Raw genomic sequence first — 20,689 nt, 5'->3', positions numbered from 1 at the left:
CAGCCAGCATGTAAACATTAGATCAACGTGCTGGAGAGCCGAGGGCACATCCACTTCCTGATGGGGCTTGGTCAGAGAGAAAACAGAGTGTTCTGAGGAGGACTGAAGAAGAGGGCTTTTCAGGCATGCCAAAATCTGATTTCAAAGTGTTTTTTTGAGCATAAACTTTAAAGACATGTTTTGGGGACCTCTTAGACCAATATATATTGATGAAAAAAGCGTGATATGTCACCTTTAACAAGTTACCCTGTTAACTTGTGTCTTTCAGCCAAGGTGTCTGAAAAGAAAGTCAGACAGAGTTCTCATGGATGCCTCTGTTAAGTTACTCATTAGAGACGTAGCTGATGAGGACATTTTGACATTATAATGGAAAAGAGCTGTTGAAACTACAACAACCACAGACCCATATTGCTGAAAGTCGAGAGTTAACAGGATGACTCATTTAAATAGAACATCTGTACAGTATCGGAGAGCACAGCATGTTCCCACTCCAGCTTCACTGTTGACAAGGTGAGCCTGCATTAATCAAAATGTTAATACTGACTAGTAATTCTGTTTTCAAGTAGAAAAGGTGACAACGTATAATTATTCAGTCCACTAAATGGGCACATCCCTGGTTGAAACATCGGGAACAAAGAACACTAATAGAGCTGTCACTAAAAAAACAAGCTGAAGTTGTTTGCAGCAGCTCAGCTTACAGCCCCTCCACAGGATAGCATCTGAAAGAAGCTACTTTTTAAAGAAAAACTACTTTATAAAGTGTGAATGTATTAGTTTGAATTATCTTAACTTTGAGTAAAGCCTTAAAAATGTGCGATGGACATCTTTACAGCATTAAAATAAACAACATATTTCAGGAAACCTCTTTGCAGAAACTCTTTCAGTTTAGCATTGTCAAACTAGACAACATGTTCTGATTTAAAAAAAAATAATAAAAAAAATATGTATATATATATATATATTTACAAATAAAGAGAAGTTATTTGTGATCATAATATTTGTGTATATATATCTCCCGTCCCAGCCCTGATAGGTTGGCGACCTGTCCAGGGTGTACCCTGCCTTCCGCCCGAAGCCAGCTGGGATAGGCTCCAGCCCCCCGTGACCCCAAACGGTATAAGCGGTCAAGAATATGGATGGATCTCCCTTCCCTTCATTTGATGGAGCTCCTCTGCAGAGGATTCAAGGTGGGTGTTTGTTTTATAGAAGACTTCTTAACATGTGCGTTTTTATTTCTGCAGTCTAATAGAAGTTAGGGGAGAAGATGTGGGCTGCCACATGTGTGAGAGGGTCTTACACTTCCGTGTTATATTTGGATGTGTGTGCGGAAGTGAGTAAGGGTCCTGCTGTATATTGGTGTTTTGCTTGAGAGTAACTCAATAAGCAAGCAGAGGCTCGGTTTAGCCCACTCCCCTCCGCTGCAGCCGACGTCAGCCGAAATCTATCTATGGACGCTGGCTCATCCTCGTCCACCCCCATATACAGCAGGGCTCATGATACACACACGCAACTTCCTCCACTATTGGTGCTTCTCTACTATAAAAGTATGATTACTAGAAGAAGCGCTAAAATTAGCAGATTGCAGGCAGCATCTTCCTCAAACAGCAGGACCATCTGGTGCAGGGTATAAACATTTAACCTGAACATTTCTCCTCCTGATGAAGTGATTTGAGTCAAAGATGTGCAGATTAAACAATCTGTAAAAAAGAAACATAAACAAACCAACAGCAGGAGAATGCTTCTGCTACTTGTAGGTCAACGGGCATCTGTCCTCTCACATGTGAACAAGTTGTTTTTCAGTGTCAGATTTAATGTCAGGCTTTCTGACTCCAGATTCACCCTCACTGTGAGTGAATCACAAAGAATTGTGGGATACATAGCAACCGTTGCCAGTAGCCTTTTTCACTGAATGATGCTGACAGCTTCCAGCCCTCATTCAGCGGCTAGCTGCTCCCTCAGTGGTATTTATAGCCGCTATTGATCGAGACAGATTTGGCTGAGGAGGAAAGGCAGCACTTGAGATTTAGCAGTGGACTATAGAATAGGCTTTTGTGTGTCAGAGTGAGAGTGTGTGTGTGTTTGGTTGTGTAAATACTTTATGTCTCTGTCACCCGCAGGGAGAGTGAGGCAATCATGAGGCCAGCGCCTGTTGCTCGACAACTTATTTTATCTGCCTCTTGAACTTCTGTGTGTCTCCTTGTTTTGTGTCACAAATAAAATCCTTTAGTGTCAGTTGTTCGTACTGATTCTGACAAGAGTTTCAAACAATGGCATTAATGCATGGACAAGTTACCCCTGTAAGCAAAAAGCAAAGTCAGATGCTCACAAAAGAAGCATTAACATCCAATGTAGTTATCTCTTTTTGAAGAGATGACAGGAATATCGAAGAAAAATAACTTATGGGACACAAATAACACAGCTATAAAGATTTGATTTATGTTTACTTACAACCAAACGCCTGTAAGATAATGATACTCTTTGTCAATGTACATGTATGTACTCTTGAAATAGTGTATTTGGAAAGTATGAGGTGCATCATGTACTCTTGCATACAAATAACAAACCATGTGAGGATATTGTTTAAGCCCCAGCTCTGACAGTACCTGAGTTATAACCAGCAGCTACAATTGTTTAACTCTTTAAGTCAACTTAATTATTTTACCTGACAACAGAAGTTGTCCTACAAGCGAGTACATTTGATAATATAACACTATTTTGCACAGTAAGCATTAACAAACAAAGTCATCATTGGGCATTGCTGGCGAAGCAGTTTAAGCACATGCCCCATATACAAAGGCTTTAGTCCTGATTGCAGCAGTCGATGGTTCAGCACCTGGCCACAACCATTTGCTGCACGTCTTCTGCCACTCTCTACTCCCCAGAACTTAAAAAATCATATCATAGTCATGAGTAGATACTGCTTTCTACATGTACACACAGGTTCAAGAGGTAGCCATTTGTAAAGAGATGAAGTATGATATCAGTTGTTGATATCATAATTGATTCATATTGCCCACAGCCGCACACAGGCAACAGGTTGACGTGTTAACTGCTTCCTGAAAGTTTGCCAATCAGATGAAAGGAAAGTTTGGGAGGATGTTTCAAAGACATATTTCATAAAATAATTTGATTCAAACCAACAAAACAAGAAAATGTTAGAAAAAGTGGACGTAGTCTCTTGATTTTGAAGTGAAGCCAATGTGGGATAGTCCTGAACCTCCATTCTTCTACTTTTGATATCACTGTATTGTTGCCCTGTTTACACAGAAAACAGTAAACTATTGTTGGTTTTTGGCCGCTCATCTATGACTTTCTGGGTGATTAAAAATGTAAACTTTAGAAAAACAACTCCTTTCAATGCCATGTAAGTGAGCAATACGCAGTGCAATACCTCTGAAAACAATGACTCCACAGCACCATCCACACACACCTATTATGTCTCCAGCCAAATGACCATGCAGGAGTAAGAGGACAACAAAAACAATGGCAACTATCAATCTTTGTTTGTGTTGCTGACTCTAATGAATTTAGTAACGCTTCTCAAGGACAAATTTAACAGTCTTCGAGCGTGTGTTCGCCAGTCTTCTTGATTGTTTGTATTCACTGCTCAATGGGTTTGCATTCTCCAGGGTTTTTTTGTAATTTGAAGCATTATAAGCAACTCTATGACAAACTTAAAAACAAAAATAAAATCAGTATAATGGCCCTTTAAGTGGTTCCACACAAAGAAGAATATGAAACATATTCTTTAACTTCTCATCAGAAGCTTTCATGGGTTCACCAAAAACTACAAACCCATTGGCATCAGCATTCCTCACACACTGAAGTGGAGCCTCTCCTTCGATCGCTCCTGCTGGTGGCTTTACTTACTGTCGGAGGCTACTGTCTGAACACACTTGCTGGGGCTTTCTGTTTAGACTGCTGAAGGGTGACTAATCCCCTATTTAAGGGCTCAGGGCTTGACTGAAGACTTCTGGCACACAGGAAATCAATTGTAGATGCTGAGCTGACGCAATTCACTTACAGGGAAACAGTAGGAGGTCACTTATGGTATAAATGTGCGTGCGTGTGTGTGCGTGCGTGCGTGTGCGTGTGTGCGTGCGTGCGTGTGTGCGTGCGTGCGTGTGTGCGTGCGTGCGTGCGTGCTTAAGTGCGTAAGTGCGTAAGTGCGTAAGTGCGTGCGTGCGTAAGTGCATAAGTGAAGGAAATGAAACACACCACAAGGGTTTGAAAGGATAAAAGTTTCTTATGTTGTTCTGACATTTAATCTCCAACACTTTGAATCTTCCATCACCCTGCATGTGGAGACACAAATAAACTTCTACTGCTGTCTGGTTAAGACTCTTGCCATTAGGGGGTGTCGGGGTAATTACTGTGATTATGTGGAAAACACTGATGCTGTAGGTACGAGGCTCAATCAGCAGCAACACAGCAGCTTTAATCCCAGACACGACTGTCCTCAGGGCTGTTACAGCTTTCACCCAGTGCTCACAGATGTGTACCATTTCAGTTTGAAATGAGCAGATACAGAGCACAAATAAGCTGAAATAAATCCACAAACTGGCCTAACATCATCAACTAAAGACATTTAGACACATCAAACTCAGATGCAACTCATAAAACCAATAACCTCGACCCAGTTGTGAATGTTTTTTAACACCTGTGTATTTCCTGCTCAGTCAAAATACCTGATGTGAGAAGGGTTTGTTCAAATGAGCCGACAGTCCATGCAATCAAATCTTCATTATTCCACTCCACAGCACAGAGCAGCCTTCATCTACCTGCAGGCTGTTGTTATCCAGCAGTCAGTACAAATCTGACAATTCTTACAACATGAGGTGAAACAAACTCTGGCTTTACTTCAGGGTTTCTGAGCCCTCTGCTCAGGTCTCTCTTCATATTATCATGTTCAGCTGAAGACAAACAAAAAACGCTTTGTCGCTGATCTTCAGATTAAGGATGTTCTGAAGCAACTCATTTCCTGGTTGTTTGAATGGAGATTTATATTTCGTACATTACATTATTATTGTTTACTACAACTCGCGGTCATATCACATACCCATATTATTTTTATTCATCTGTCATTACCAACCATAATCACACCATGTCAACCTGTCACTACTGAATCATTTGTAATACTGCCTGTAATTACTGCTATTTAATCTAAATTCCATATGTAACATTGTATATATCTAAATTGTATCCTATCTTTATGTATCTTTTTTTATTTTTACTTATCTTACTTAATTTTATTTTACTTATTGAAACTTCTTCTTGATTGTACTTATGTCTGGGTTGCTGTAATAACTGAATTTGTCCCCCGGGGGATCAATAAAGTAATATCTTATCTCATCTTATCTTATTTTCTAGATCAAAATGCTGCCAAACATCTCCGCGCTGTGAGATGCCATCTTTTATCTCAATCAAACACCATAGACTGTATAAAACACGGATGTAGTTTCATATTTGAAATGTTGACCCAACCTACCCTTCAGTTGACCAAACCAGACACAAAAAGAGGTGGAGTTGAGGCGGACTTTATCCTCTTCACTAACAGCTACAGTGTGCCCCCCCTGTCAGGCAAGTCAGCTGTGTCCCTAATTATGCAAAACCTGTAACCATAATATGTCAAACGTGCAGCCTTAAAGGGATAGTCTGAGTGTTTTGCAGTGGAGTTGTTTTGGGGAAGTTATCAATGGTAACTCCTGTTTGGAAAAACTGGATGAAGTTTCTAAATGTGAAAAAAACTATGTACCCCTGTAGATGGGGCCACCTGAAACATGTGCTTTAGCCACTAAAAAAGTCCAACATGAAAAACACTTCATTTTAAGAGTTCCTTGTGTTTATGGATATGTCCACTGCTTCACACTGACATAAAAAAAACATGTTTCTATCTGCACCATGACCCTGTATTCTCCAGGAGTCATGTTGTCAGCTTTTGAGCACAATATACTTATTTCTGATAAGTGCCTCATACAACTCCACTCATAAATAAACTACCCCTTCAATCCTCCGCATTGTAACCTGAAATGAACCTGTCCATGTAAACTCTACAGACACCCCAGCTGTATCTCACCTGGCCAGCGCCTGGACCTTGGCTGTGTGTCTCTCCTCCAGCTCTGCCAGCTTCTTCTTCAGCTGATCCGTTTCCTGCCTGAGGCCTGCAGAGTGCTCCATCTCTCCATCCAGCAGGCTGCGGAGGGACCTGTCAAGCACATCAAGTGTGTCATGTTTTTATACACAAAATACACGTCTTTCAGTGTCATGATCCTGTACATTCTGACGTACTGAGTGTCAACACTCCAATTTATGTTGTTCTCATGAGAAGTCAATCAGAGGAACATTAATATGCTCCTTTATTTGCATTTATAAATGACTGAATACAGCGCTCAGCTCTGAGATAAAAACACTTCATCAAAACACATCTGTGCCAGTGATCGCTTTTATTTTCACGCCTCCAACAAATCACAGTTTATCTTTTAAATCTTAACGCAGCTTGGCTGAAGATTACCATTTATTTATGATTAATCACAGCAGTGTGTAAACATAACCCTGTGTTTTTCAGTCATTAAATTGAATTTTATTGAACCGTGCGTTGTTGTGTGCTCCACGATCCTTATTTGCAGCTGTTAAACGAGAATAAATCACCCTCTCTGGTGGCTTCTTGCACAAAACAAAACACAAGCAAACAGTTTCCTGCCCTGGAGTCAGCACAAAAAAAAATCCTCTCGTCTCCGGATAAAAAGAAAACAAGCTGACAGGATTTAACAGAAAGGTCATCTGATATCTTCTTCCAGTCTGTTAGTGTGTATCAGTGTGTGAGTGTGTGAGCAGGAGATAGAGAGAAGATATCCAAACGTACGTGTTTTGTTCCTCCAGCTCGTCCTTCCGGTTCATCATGGCCACGATGGCCTGACGCAGCTCCACTACAGAGGAGAGAGCAGATTTCTGTACTTTAACGACCTCATACACATAAAACACACACAGGAAATACACACAGCAATATGCATAAACTAATAACAGAAAGTTTTCAAATGTTGAAATAACACTACCCAAACTTGCCGGATAATAGCATGGTAGTTTTGCTTCGAACTTAAGATGAACTACTTTCATAAAATCTGTTTTATTTTCTACCATTTCAGCAGACAGAGGTTATACAGAATGATATCTTTCAGACTCAGAGACTACACTTTAAGCTACGGCAAAAACACTTTTTAGAAGCTGCTAAAAAAACTCAGAGAAACAAACTAATCTCTGATAAATGCAGGGGATGAAAACACAGGCTTATTCTACCATGAAACGGCATGTTAAGAAAATAATAAAGTAACTTCTACTTGGAAATGACCGTATTTTTCAACAACACATTATCACGTACGACAGCCAAGACACACCCACTACATTAGAATGACAACAGAATTGCACTTGAATAATAGTCAGCCTTAAAAACCTCATTGTCAGCAGGTCTACTGATGCAAAAAACGATTCTTCTATTCACATCGTACGACCATCAGAAAGAAAAGAAAAACATGATCCTCCCTCTCGTTTTGGCTCGTATATCTCATCACCAGGACCGGCCAGCTTTATTGAGTTACCACACAGAACAGTCAGCAGCCAGACACACTAAAGCCCTGTAATTAATGCAGTGATATATTCAGCTGATACAGACACTCTCGTTTCTAAATATGGAGAAGAAAAAGTCCTCAGAATGAAGGAAAAGCTGTGCTGCTGGACATAAACTGAAATTCTCCTTAACTAGATGTGTGTAATGAGACTCAGAAAAGACGTTACTATAATCCCATGAGAGCAAATATGAAAAGACAAAAGACAGTTCAACAGGTACAAACAGAGGGTCAGGTGTTGGGAGTTTAAGGCCTTGTTGGCATTGCAGACTGTATAAAAAGGTGATGTCACCCATTAGTCTCTGATGAAGTCTTATCAAGCACAAATATGTTGTTATGTTGGAAATTCTATCTCAAACTAACTCTTAATGAATCTAGAAAAGGTGAAGAGGTGAAGTTAAGGTGCTGCTTTTAGCCTCCAGGCACCCCGGGATAACACGACAACTCAACCACTCCTATTAATGCTAATTTATGCAACTCTTAGCCTTAATGGGACCAAAATAAATGAGTTATTAGAAACAAAGAAATTACTTATGACTGTTTTTGTACATACAATGCTGTAATTGTAATGTAAAAACGGGCATTAGTGGTGTTGTTGAGGATTCATTGGCTTTCAGAGCCTACCTCAAGTGGAGGAACTGCAGTTTTTAGCACCTCAAAATTCACTGCATTTTTCAACACTAGAGGTTGCCACTTGTAGATGACATCACAGCTCCCACCAAAAAGTGCAGCCAAAGCATTTAGAGCTCCCGCTACTGACTGTCTTAAGTAAAGGTCATAAGCTCCGCCTCCTCTATGTTAACATATGGGACATGGGTCAAACTTTGAAATCAAAAAATATGTCAAATACATTTTCTATAAAATAGTTTCTGTCCTTATAGTTAACTCATATCAAACTTATTTATTTCTGAGTGTTAATGTTTCTGACAGGTTTAGTTTTAATCAGTTAATAGATGCTAAAAATGGCATATAACACCATGATTTACACCTTTGTTGATGTATGCTGCTTCTGTGTTCACTGGAATAGTAAAGGAGGACCTTTGTGAGAAAATGTAACAAAGACAAACACATCATTGACATTTCTATAACTGTGACAGTCCACTTCAAACCAACACAAGCTCCTGTTTTATTGCAGACTGTGATGAACAGAGGGATATTTTATCTGTTATCAGATGATTCAAGATTCAAGATTCAGATTCAAAGGTTTTTATTGTCAATTTTCACTGAATATACGAGACATACAGGAAAAACGAGATGCTCTTTCTCTCTTCCAGCTTTTAAATATCTAAAATTTAAATATAAAATACAATAAAATATAATAAAACACAGTTTTATAAAAACACCTATGTAAACAGTGCAGGTAGTGCAGTGACAGTTTAAAAATGGACAATGAAAATGAAAATAGATAACAGTGCAAATGATATTAAGATGCAGACAGTATTCGAGATAAGCAAAATATTAAGTAAACAGTTAATGTGCAAAAAGTAAGTTAAATGTATGTTTTGGGTAACAGAAAGAGCCAGAAGTCAATACTACCGCTCCAACACTGTCCTCTGCACAGACTCTGGCTGGTAATATTATAATAAAGTAAAAATAAATCTGAATTCACAAACTTTGTGTCACGACATTAATACTCTCATTAGACCACAATAAACTCAAACAAGCAAACAAGCTACTTTGTGACAAAGTCTCTCTCAACGATTAAAAAAATTACAGGGAACAATATTTTAGCATGGATGTGAACTTTATTTCCTTTGGCAGTCGTAGCTTTAAAACTTAAACAAAGGTAGCCAATTATCTGTTATGTGGAACATCCTCCTCCTGGATCTCAGGGACACAAACTCCAATAAAATTTCCAAAAATTAGTAAAGGAACATCTTTTGAACTTGCCTTTAATTTGTTTTGTTTTTTTATTAGGCTATAATCCTACTTGTTTTTATCAAACTGTGGTCGTTAGGTTTGTTTTGATTTGGTCTTATTGCTTGTTTTTTTTTCCCTTCTATGATTTAATTTGTTTTTAATTTGTTTCAAATTAGTTTTTAATTATAATGATGTTTCCAGTCTTATTTCGTTTAGCACATTGGGCTGCATTTTCCATGAAAGGTGCTACAAGGCCCTCAATTGATTGGCACCATCTTACTGAGCTGATCGTCTCCACTGAGGTCAACCAGCTGCTACTGGATGTGCCTTAAACTCAACTGAAAACCAGGAGTTAACAAGCCTTTGCGGTAGCTGCCCCCTCTGGAATAGCCTACCTTTTCAAATAAGACCAGCCCCCATGATTTCATGTTTTTTAATCATTGATGAAGACCCATCTCTTCTCATTGGCGTTCTCTTCGAGATGACGTTACCCTGATAGATTTTACTTGTTTTAACTATTTTAAAATGAACATGCTATGTTGTTAATTGTTGTTTTCTTGTACTTTTTACCATGTAAAACACATATGGCAATACATTGTTGTCCTAATATCATCACTAGTGCCAAATATTGATAATGTAATTAAAAAACGTGGTTGTTTCAACAGATTCCTTCACAATTAGTCTCAAAATTTAACTATTTCAGGATTTCTTATGCTGGCAATATTGACATTAATACTTCAATGTACCTTTTAGGGGTGTTTTGTAATCTTCAGTTAATCAGATATCTTAATGTATCATTATTTGATTTTTTGAATTGAATTCAATTGAATTGAGAGTGTTTATTTTGATTATGTAAAAAAAAAACTACAAACAGACAGACAGACGCAAAGGAGCAAACTTTACAAACAATGAAAAAAACAGTTTCACCCCCAACATAATTTCTCTTTACATATCCAAAAAGGAGTTGGAAGAAGTAACATTTATGAAATCCCACTGATTCTCTATTATTAATTCATAAATAATGATCCCGTCAGCTCCACTTTATAATTAACCATCATAAACAATAACCATCTCCTTTTACAGACTGTCTAATTGTATTTTTTTGACTTATTTTCGTAATATAATAATACTACATGTATATACATTTATCATTTCAAATATTAATTAATTAATTATAAGTGTTATTTATTTGTGTATTTTAGTGTATATTCCCATGCAGTTTATAAATTATTGCCGAATCCCTGTATCTTGATGTTATCGTTGTTGTGGGTGATGCATTGCGTATCAGGTCGTGAGTTACCCAACAACTCCCGCCCTTGCTCATTAAACAAAGAAACAAATGACATCAGAACTGAGGTGATGGCTAAAAAAAGAAGCTATAAATTCAACTGCGGGATCACTGAGCAGAGAGAGAATACAGTCATATTGGGAACATGCACTTAAAAGAGCTCACTAAATCTTACTATAATACTGTTTAAATAAGTTTTAACACGACAGGTGCGTTTATGTTTGGAACTTCTGACCTGTGAAGAAGGTAAATATGTTTAATTTGACCTGTTTAATTATGAACTAAATTTGCTAAAAAAACTGGATACCATCATTTCAATCTAAAGTCCTCTGTATCAATGCATACTTAAAGAAACAGTGAGTGGAAGCGTACCAGCTGGAGTCTCCCAGCAGTCAGCTGCAGGCTGATGTTAATCTCAGTCCTGATGTTACAGAAAGATTTGGACCCGCTGTGTGGTGGTGCAATGATTCATCACCATAGTAACACTTGGTGGTGCACATGAAGGTTTGAGAGCCCCTAACTAGGCTGCTACCAGGATGTCCAAAAATACAATCCATGAAACAAGGAGTTAATCTACCCTGCACTCTGCATCCCACCATTCACACACAAACACACACACGCTGAGACCACAACCCATTTCTCATCAAAACTAATGTGGGGTGTCGATGGAGGCCAGGACACAAGTAGGTCTCCTCCAGCCCAGAGCTAAGAGCCTGGTTATAGAAAGAGGGGGAGGAGGAAGAGGAGGAGGAGAGTGATGAAGAGTGTAGAGGAGAAAAATAAAGTGTATTATCTCCACAGCTCCGTTCTCCACATCAGCAGGCCAGAAATAAGTGTGACCTTTACTCCGACCACACGTTCACAGCGGGTGCCACAGACGAGCCATTAGGGACTTCAGTGGAGCCAGACGCCCTTCTGTCCTCACAGGGGGACGTGGACAAATTACAGCATGGGTGTGTGTGTGTGGAATTACATATGCGTGCAACTTTGTGCTCATGAGTAAGAGCAACCTTTGCTTGGAGAAAAGTATGCGTTTCTGTCTGTGTGAGCTTGCGTGCATGTGCCGCTCCACCGGAACCTACATGCTCTTGCTCAATTGTTCCAATAATAGATGCATTAGCGGAGAGCCAGGCCATGTAATCGAGGTGCCTGGTGAATTATAGACTCCATACTCTCCAATCAATGCCTTGCTTGGTCCTCACGCAGCTACACTGGGGTGAAAATCACTGAAGGGTCTCTCTTTAACATTGCTTTTATCTCAGGTTCTCACTAACACGCTGAAAAAAAAGAAGAACGTTTTGAATTCATGCCCGAGTCTCACAAAGCCTAAGTCACAAAGAGCAAAAGCAGTACTCTGCTGTTATTATTCTCAAGTACTGGATATATTCACAGGCTGTGATGAGGTATAATGTAAATTTTCCTGTTTATTAAAGCTCATTTTGCTCTTTTGTGAAGGCATATGAATCAATCATCACTATCATGGGACTACAGCAAACAACAGCCATGGGGGAGTTTAACATACATGTTTTAATGTATTTCATCATTACATCCTTTAAACTTTAATTTTTAATGGTAACTTTTTAAGTACTAACAAAAAACCTTGAACATTAGCAAGAACTACATTAATACAGTTTTCACATAAAAAAATAAGTATTTTTCTGGGAATTGATGAACCCAGCATGCTAGAAGGGTCCGCAAGCTCAGTTAGCACTAAGATCAGCTCAACTTGATGGTTTAATCCTTTACAAAACTTCATCACAGAGGTCTGCTCTTCAGTCGACCCAATACCGAAATAGATTAGAAATAAGAAGTTCTTTCATGAGCCTATTTTTCTCTATTCATTGTTTTTGTTATTTCCAGTTGGACTGACTGTCACATTTGTCAGAAAAGAGATCTTTATTCTCCATCTGTGTTTGTTTAACAGAGGTTATGCAGGGTAAAAAGGTGCTTTTGTCTTAAGGGTACTTGTGAAGGCAAATCTACACATCAAGGTCTGCAAATCAAGACAGGAAGCTACTATTTTCTAACTCATTCAAACTGAAATATAAATTCCGGCTAGTCAACTAGTCTAAAGTAGGAAAACACTTAAAAAACAGGGCAAAATGTATTTAATGCGGATAAATATCGAGTCTGCAGGTAAACAATGTCCAATTGGTCTACTGAGTGTAGCAGAGCTAGCATCACTTGCCTTCGGTTCTCCTTACGTAAACACACCCTTGCTTCATAAACTGTATATAAAATGGAAGTCATCTCGCTCGGCTCAAAGTGAGGCTCCCACAAAAACTCCTCCCCCTAGTGGCTGGCTGCAGTATAGGACAAAAACTTCATTTGAATGGGGCTGCGGTCAAACTTTAAAAAATAAATACCCATGGTAAGAATGTTTCTTACATCCGTATGCTGTGGTGATGTGTAGTTATTATTTGACTGTTTTGTGTTCAAGGCCTTGTTTTCTGAAAAGTTTATTTTTCATTAGTTATCAGTGGTTTACTGTGGTGGTAAACGGGGTTTTACATCCGAGTTTACTTTGATTGACAGCTGCCATAGAGAAAAACTTTGTAGGACCTCGGGATGGCACGCTGTAGGGCGGTGATTGTTATCGTGGAAACACAAATTCCCTACTGCGCAGACTCTGGCAGCAGAAAATGTAAAAGATGGCAGCGTTCTGAAGGGTTTTTTTTGGCCTCAAAACCGTTCAATTTGAAAAGGAGGAGCGACGTTGTCCATTTTATATACAGTCTATGATTTGCTTCTGCCTAAGTCAGTGCATTGACCCAACACCACTATTAATTACCATGCCAACACTTAACCTGTTTCTGCTTTGTCCTTGCCTACAGAGCAACATTATGTCAAGTGTGGCTGCTCGCACCTGCTGTTTACGAGCTGTTAGCAACATGAACAGAGCCCTGTGAGCACAGAGGAGTATCAGCCAAAGCTAGCAAGTGTCAACAATACTCCTTTTCTGATTTCTCATTTGAATCCTGTTCTTTATTTGAGTTAGGTAGTTAAAATTGATGACAACACAAATAAAAGCATGTTTTTCAGATTTACTTAAGTGGACACATGACTTGAGGAGAGATTGAGCTGTGCTGTCGCTAGCATTAGCTCAGCTTGTTTTTTGATTCCTTCAGTGTACTGAGAGCTATAATGACTAACTAACTAGTCTAAAGGTGAGAAATAATATTAAAAACAGTCTTAATTGAGGATGATTAAACACGGTTTAATACGAGTCTGTGGGTAAATTATGTTAAATTGGTTTGCTGGGTGCAACTGACGTTAGCAGTGTTAGCACCACCAGCCATCCTCCTTGCAACTTTGCATCCACATACCTGTGCTGGTTAAACGTCACTCTGGTCAAGTGGTTATATGCCAGTTTATCCAGCTTTTATACAACTTTACCTCCATTTTATGGATAAAATACTGCCACCTGTTTACACCTGTTGTAAAGCATTATAGCCTTATGTCAGTAGGTATTTGTATTTGCACAAAGCCACTAAGAAAATGAAGGTACTTTTTCCACTTCAATCTGAACAAGTACAGAACTCCTTTTCCTCTATAAACACAAGTGGTGACCATGAGTAAAAACTAAGTTTAACTTGAACTTGAGAGCTGTCTATTTTAACTGGTACAGTATAATATCAATGAATGTTCAACATATCTACAGTGAGTTCCCGCTCGTCTTTCTTGTCTTCATCCTCTTCATTGACTTCCTTATTTTGCAGAAAAACACACCCTTTCTTTTTGCTTTGATTTTCTTGAGAAGTTCAGGAGAAGAGAAGCATCAGAGATAGCTAGAGCTACTTCTCCAGTAGTAAGTGTCTTAGTCAAAATGTATGGCAGTGTTGCATCATAAACCATAGACATGGAAATTGGTATCTCTGCCTCAGTCAAGATAGATTTCTCCAATGTGAGCTGTTGGCTGTCTGTACATCTGTAGAGGAGCTCTTTGATCCTGGGCAGCTGTCATCAAACCCTGATGTTACAGTGATGTGACAGAGTTTCAGGCTGGATTTGACTTCAAACTCAAACCTTCGCTTTGACTGTGGTCTGCTGTTTTACATCCCTCTGAGGTCCTCAGCATCTCTGAACCTGGGAGACCAATTTCTCCTCCTCTGCTCCAGCAATTTTATGATCACCAGTTCTCTCTGTGACCCCGTGGCCTCCTCTTACTGGAGGGCTAATAGATCAGATGAGGGGCTCAATCACAGAGCTTACAGGCGGTGACACTCACCTTCCTTCCCCCTCACACAGACACACATTGTACACACTCACACAAACACCATCTAAGGAATCAAATAGAACTGGTGTAAGCATCCTCAGGTCTGATTACTGAGCCAAACACCAACCTATGAGTTTGGTAGCATACACCTCAAAGTGCTCAAGATTTTTTTTTTATCTACATTTTTTTTGTCCCCACCTGACATCACAGAGCTGATTGAAACGGCAGGTAAACACACTTCCTTTTTTGAAGCCATGCGCACTTTTTCTCACAGGCAAACAGAGAAGAGCAGGTGTGCAGTGACAGTCATACACTGAAGCAACAGTGCCACCTGGTGGATGATCTGATTTTAAAAAAAGTGAGCAGTCCTTTGGCAAAGGACTTCTTTCATGGCATTAACTGCAGAAACGAACATCACATTTTAAAAAATGTGATTTACTTTGCATCAGACGAGAGCTGTTTTTGACACTTCGAGAAGATGACATATTGAGTCTTCAGTAGAATTCATCACAATCAAAAAAGTTTTGGGAAAGTGCTCTGAGACTAGATTGTGTGCTGTTCTGAACTCAATGGAAACTCAACAACAGTCATTTTTCCTGTCAAACTGGATGATAATAACTCATATTTTGTTGCATTTATGAAGGGCAACTAAGTAATAAAACATGTTCTACTAAACTCAAATTCATTTTGTGTTCCAACCAGATAACTTAATGTTTCCCTTAAAAAATTGTTCCTCATGAATCCCACGCAAGCGCCAGTGAGAAATCTGTTTTTAAGCTCCAAAACTTTGGAACTCAACTCACTGCCTCTGGATATCAAAATGACTATATCTCAGTACTTTTTAAAGACCATAAATAAATAAATAACTATTCAGTCTGACTCTTATGTTGAAACAATTTTTCAGCCTAGGTCAAAGTTTAGTTTTTTTTTTACTTATATTTTTTGGCATTTTCGCCTTTACTAGATGGGACAACTGAAGAGAGGCAGGAACTGTAGGGAGTAGAGAGTCGGGGAAGAGACATGACAGCATATGGTTGAGGCCAGGAGTCGAACCAGCAACCGCTGTGATGCAGACTGTATCCTCCGTATGTGGAGCGCACACTTAAACCACTCAGCCAACGGCCTTAGTAAGAGTTTTTGTCATTGCCTTTTGCATTGGCCTTAACTGCTATTTGTTTTGTCTTATTTAACTTTCAATTATGTTTTTTTTCTCCGGACGTCATTACTATTATTTATTTATTTATTTATCTATTTTCATTATGGGCTTTGGGGGCTTGTTGTCTTCATTTTGATAGGACAGCTTGAAAGAGACAGAAAGTGTGGGGGGAGGGGGAGGTGGAATGAGGAGCTCCACAGTACCTGACATATTACTTTACTGTTGTAATATCTTTTTGAGTCCAACAAAATGTGACCCCTTGATTTAAATTTCTGTTCTTTTAAATCTGTTTGCTCCTGTGTTGATCAGTTTGGGCTGCATGTTCGTCTGATAGATAAAATCTGTTTGGGGGAAAAAAAGTTCAGTGTAGTTCACCAAGTAATTCAATGTGGTGATGTCACCAGTTGCTAAGCAGAGTAGTTGGACTGCAATGAAGTTGCAGTCGATGAGATGAATAATGAATTTTCAAACAAATATGACTTGATTTTTTTATATTAACATAACCTTTCTTGAATCAAGGATTTTTTTAACTCATTTTGAGACTGTTTTTTCTTTCGGATCTTCTTTAATCAGAAGACCACCAGGGAAGTTAGTGTTGGTAAATGTTTCAGACCATAACAATTTAATATTGTAAGGTTGTCAACATCTGTGATACTTCAATTCTTCTTGATAACACAAGATTCAGAACAATCGAATCTCCGTTCTTAACGTTCACTTGCATCAAAAAGTACCAAGGCTTATGAAAAAAACAGATCCTAAGAATGTATTGAGCCAATAGCTGCAGCAGTGAAAAAAAGATTTTCACAGCAATTGTGCTCTAAATAACAAACTAACAGACCAATACTTGCGTACACAACTCTGCAGATGGGTGCTGGCTTTTGTTTGTTTGCAGCAGAAGACAAGCTGCAACCTGCATATTGCGTGCGTCTTTCTGTTCTGCCCTTTGTCACACACCTGCATCTTTAAACCATCCATGACACAGCAGACAGTTCGTGTTCACAGGTCACCAAATATCAACGTTTTGCTCAGGCCTGCTTCACGATGCAGAAGCTACGTTACTGTCTAATATAGACAAGAGAGAACAAAGAGGAGAGACAGCGCCAAGCAGGTGCACTCGACCCCAGGTCCTTGACCTTTTTTGACCCAACCTGCTGACTGTTGCCTGGGGCTTCACATCACTGCTCAATGACTGACAGACTAAACCGACCTAAGAAGTAAAAATGAAAAATTGTAGACAGCCTGCTCTCTGTAGATACAGAAACAACAACATGCATCTTCTGTAATTATGAATGATTAATGAGGAGGACTATTTATTTTAGGTCTTTACAATAATTCTGGAAAAAATAACTTATTTTTCTTTACTCTTTCTGTGGAAAAAAACAAGAATATAACCCAATTTCAGGTTCCCTGGAGTTCAGATTTTGTTGCAGTGTTATAGAAACAGGTATCCATATTTTTTTAATTTGGATGGTATCAAAGGTTAAAATTCATGCATCAGGACAATCCTTTATTCCTGACATGATCATTTGGAATTTTCCCCACAGCTTCCCTTCCTGCATAACAAATACAATCCACCTTCTCTGTCACTTTTTCCCCTCTCTTTTCATATCTGCAGGTAATTTGAATTTGTTGCTATGAGTCAAGTTCTGTGGAAAAAGTGTGCAGCTGTTAGGATTCTATCTCACATGTAGTGTACTCTGCAATGATGATTCATAACACAGAACCGGTCTGAGAACAGAGTCAAAAAGAAGAGCGAGAGAGACAGATAGAGATAGTAAGAAGCAGAGAGTAGGAAGAGGATGAAACACTCACCCACTGTCATGGACTCAGGCAGACCAGATGTTGGCAGAGAACTGGAGAGTGGAGCAGACTGCGTCGTTGGACTGGACTCCATACTGAAACACAGAGAATCAGGTGTTTTGAATCCACAATCTATTTTTGTACAATCAGCTGAGGCTGCAAAAACATGCTGACACTTGGATGAGAATCTTGTCCTAGATTGTAAATGCAGTCAAACAGCAGAGCAGCATTCCTGACTGAAGCAGTGATAGCTTACTTGAACGTCAGCATCGATCTGCTACCCTCACAGTTTCCCGTGGGCCCTGTTGTCTCACACTGAGCGGGAAACACAGCGGTGTCCTCCACCGAGCTCACTGAGGCAGAGTGAAAGTGAAAGTAAAGGTGAAGATCAGCAGAGAAAGTCCCCAGATTTTATGAGATAAACATTTGATCACTTAACTGAAGCCATGACCAGCTGCTGTCAGCAATAAGAACTGACAGTCACACGCACACACGTAACAGAAGCTTAAAAATGCTAAGAAGTAGCACGTTTAGAGAGCTTATTGCTACAATACAGCTTTAAATACAATTACAACTCGTTTTGATACGCTTATATAATTAAACATTTTTAAAATGAATGCACTCTGAAATATTTTGTGTGCAAATAGGTAATGTAAACAAGGGATCAGTGCAGGAGAGTACACTAAAACAAGTCCAAAGCAAATTCATTGTTCTCAGGTCAGTGTGCATCAGGAAGTGTTTATTGTATTTCCTTCCCTCTAGGTGTAGAGTTTGGAAAAACAGGATCTGCTTCCACTACAGTGTTGTGAGGACTGCCTACCTGGCTGAGGGTCAGATGGGTTCAGAGGAATCAGGATGTCCGAGCTGCTGTGGACCTTCATCCCCTGGAGAGGGCTCCATGTGGACACTGTGGGTAGGCTGCCGACCACCATCCTGATAACAGACAAGATGAACGTCAGTCAGGTTGTTCTGTTATCATTTACTCATAAATTTAAGTTCAATCAAGTCCCCCTCTGGTTTATCTTTCAGATGATTCATCAGAATATTTTACTTGAATCTTAACTGTCCATTACAAAGATTTGGTAACAAAGACACCTCAGACTTGATGGAGACAAACTAGTGTCCTATGATGCTTTAGAGAATGGAAAAAAGTATAATTTACAGATAGCTATGTTTAGGCAACAATGTGAGCTCTGAAGTCTATGTTTTTTTACATTTTGAAATACAGGCACCAGAGGGCTCACCCAGGGGCACCCGAATGAACATATCCCAGCTTATTAGGTTAGCTCACACAGTCTCCGACAGAGCAGTAAATCAGACTTCTCTGGAATGCCCTTTTATATCAAATCGTCTCACTAACCATTTGCAAATTAACAAGGGATGTCAAAGCTAACACGATAATAACACGTTAACGCAAATTCATTTTAACCCCACTAACTTTTTTAGATTAACGCACTCATGTTCTGCAGTGCACGCTAAATGGGTGGCGTCAGCTTGCAGGCTGGTTAATATTGTTTCTTAATGCACCTGGGATTTTTGTGTGTGTGTTCTGTATTGTATTTATGCACATATATGTGAAGAGATTAATCGTGATTTAAAAAAACAATCCTCAGCAGCCCTAAAACTGACATAGTTAGACAAGGTCACTTTTTTAGCATTTTGCCATTTTTTCAGTGTTTTCTTGTCCCTGACCCAACTCTTTTTATTAATGTTGCTGACATGAATAAAAAATTAGCATATCATTTTCATCAAGAAATAACATTTTTCAGTTTCAACATTTGATGTTGTCTTTGCACACATAGGGTTAACATGATTTGCACATCACTCACATTTTACTCAGTATCCAAACTCTTTTGGAACTGGGTTTAAGTTCACACATCCCACAATAATTTTTACAACCTTAGTTTACTTCTGCTTGCCAAGGCTTCATATGCAGCTTTTTTCTAATTGAATAACACTTACATTTTGCACCAGGGGAAGCTTGTCTCTGGATCCTACTGATCACCTACAGCAGCTCATAATTTGACAACTCTACAAATAAAACAAAACTATAAGCGTTTCTTAATTAAAGTCATAATTTTTTATGATCTCCTATTTAATTTCACAGGCAGCAAACCAACAACCACCACAGGATGTGTTCTGTTAGTGCACAAAGATATTTCTCTTTAAGAGTGTCATGATTTTACTTTCAACCCCAATAATCTGACTCACTGATCAGAGCTGCTCCTCTCCTCTTCCCGTACTTGTGCTTTAGGCTTGTACATGTCCTCCTCCTCCTCTTCCTCATCGTTGTCTATACTCTTACTGTCCGGCAGAGGAGGTGTGGTAGGAGGAGGAGTACGGCATGGATGAGGGGACCCCACCCAGCTGACGATGCCTGGCTCATCCAGGCCGTTCTGGGCTGGTGACTCAGAGAAGTTCGGCTCCAGAGGGTCTATTCCTTCCTCCACACTGCTCTGGGCGGGGGCAGTGTGGCTTTTTCTCATGGCAGCGACCTTCTGGGAGTCCTCCTCTCCCTCCTCCTCATCCTCCGCCCCTCCGTCCAAGTCGTCATCAAAGGATATGATGTTGGTGATTTTCTTTTTCCTCCGGCGCTCTTTCCTCAGCCCAGAGTCTGGTGGGAAGAGATGAAAAAGAAGTGAACAAAAAATCCATCTCAATTTTGAAAAAAAGTGAAACTAAAATAATTGAAGTTTTTTTTTTATCTGTCTAGCCGAGTTCCCGACAAATGTTCAAACAAAAAGTTAGCA

At 39.4% G+C, this 20,689-nt stretch overlaps 1 protein-coding gene and 1 long non-coding RNA gene across 4 annotated transcripts in view; one reads left to right on the top strand and one right to left on the bottom strand.

The window, feature by feature from the left end:
• The window catches only part of snx29 (sorting nexin 29), a 217,534-nt gene that overhangs the window by 184,293 nt on the left and 12,552 nt on the right, over window positions 1–20,689 (bottom strand). For all 3 annotated transcript variants that reach the window (XR_004634773.1, XM_034708495.1, XM_034708494.1), the window contains exons 8-13: window positions 20,151–20,553; window positions 18,760–18,872; window positions 18,196–18,292; window positions 17,952–18,034; window positions 6,863–6,926; window positions 6,077–6,205 (exon numbers count right to left, since the gene is read on the bottom strand). Coding sequence is in view for 2 of the 3 variants with exons in the window: in XM_034708495.1 (XP_034564386.1) it covers window positions 6,077–6,205; window positions 6,863–6,926; window positions 17,952–18,034; window positions 18,196–18,292; window positions 18,760–18,872; window positions 20,151–20,553 (889 nt within the window). In the remaining variant the exon portion in view is untranslated. The remainder of the gene's footprint in view (window positions 1–6,076; window positions 6,206–6,862; window positions 6,927–17,951; window positions 18,035–18,195; window positions 18,293–18,759; window positions 18,873–20,150; window positions 20,554–20,689) is intronic.
• LOC117830391 lies at window positions 1,039–6,593 on the top strand. Its single transcript, XR_004634774.1, has 2 exons — window positions 1,039–1,187; window positions 6,057–6,593. It is a non-coding gene; the product is annotated as an uncharacterized LOC117830391 (long non-coding RNA).

The sequence above is a fragment of the Notolabrus celidotus genome, chromosome 18 (assembly GCF_009762535.1).
Source record: "Notolabrus celidotus isolate fNotCel1 chromosome 18, fNotCel1.pri, whole genome shotgun sequence".
Classification (NCBI taxonomy): domain Eukaryota; kingdom Metazoa; phylum Chordata; class Actinopteri; order Labriformes; family Labridae; genus Notolabrus; species Notolabrus celidotus.
This window is presented reverse-complemented; position numbering and strand designations above follow the sequence as displayed.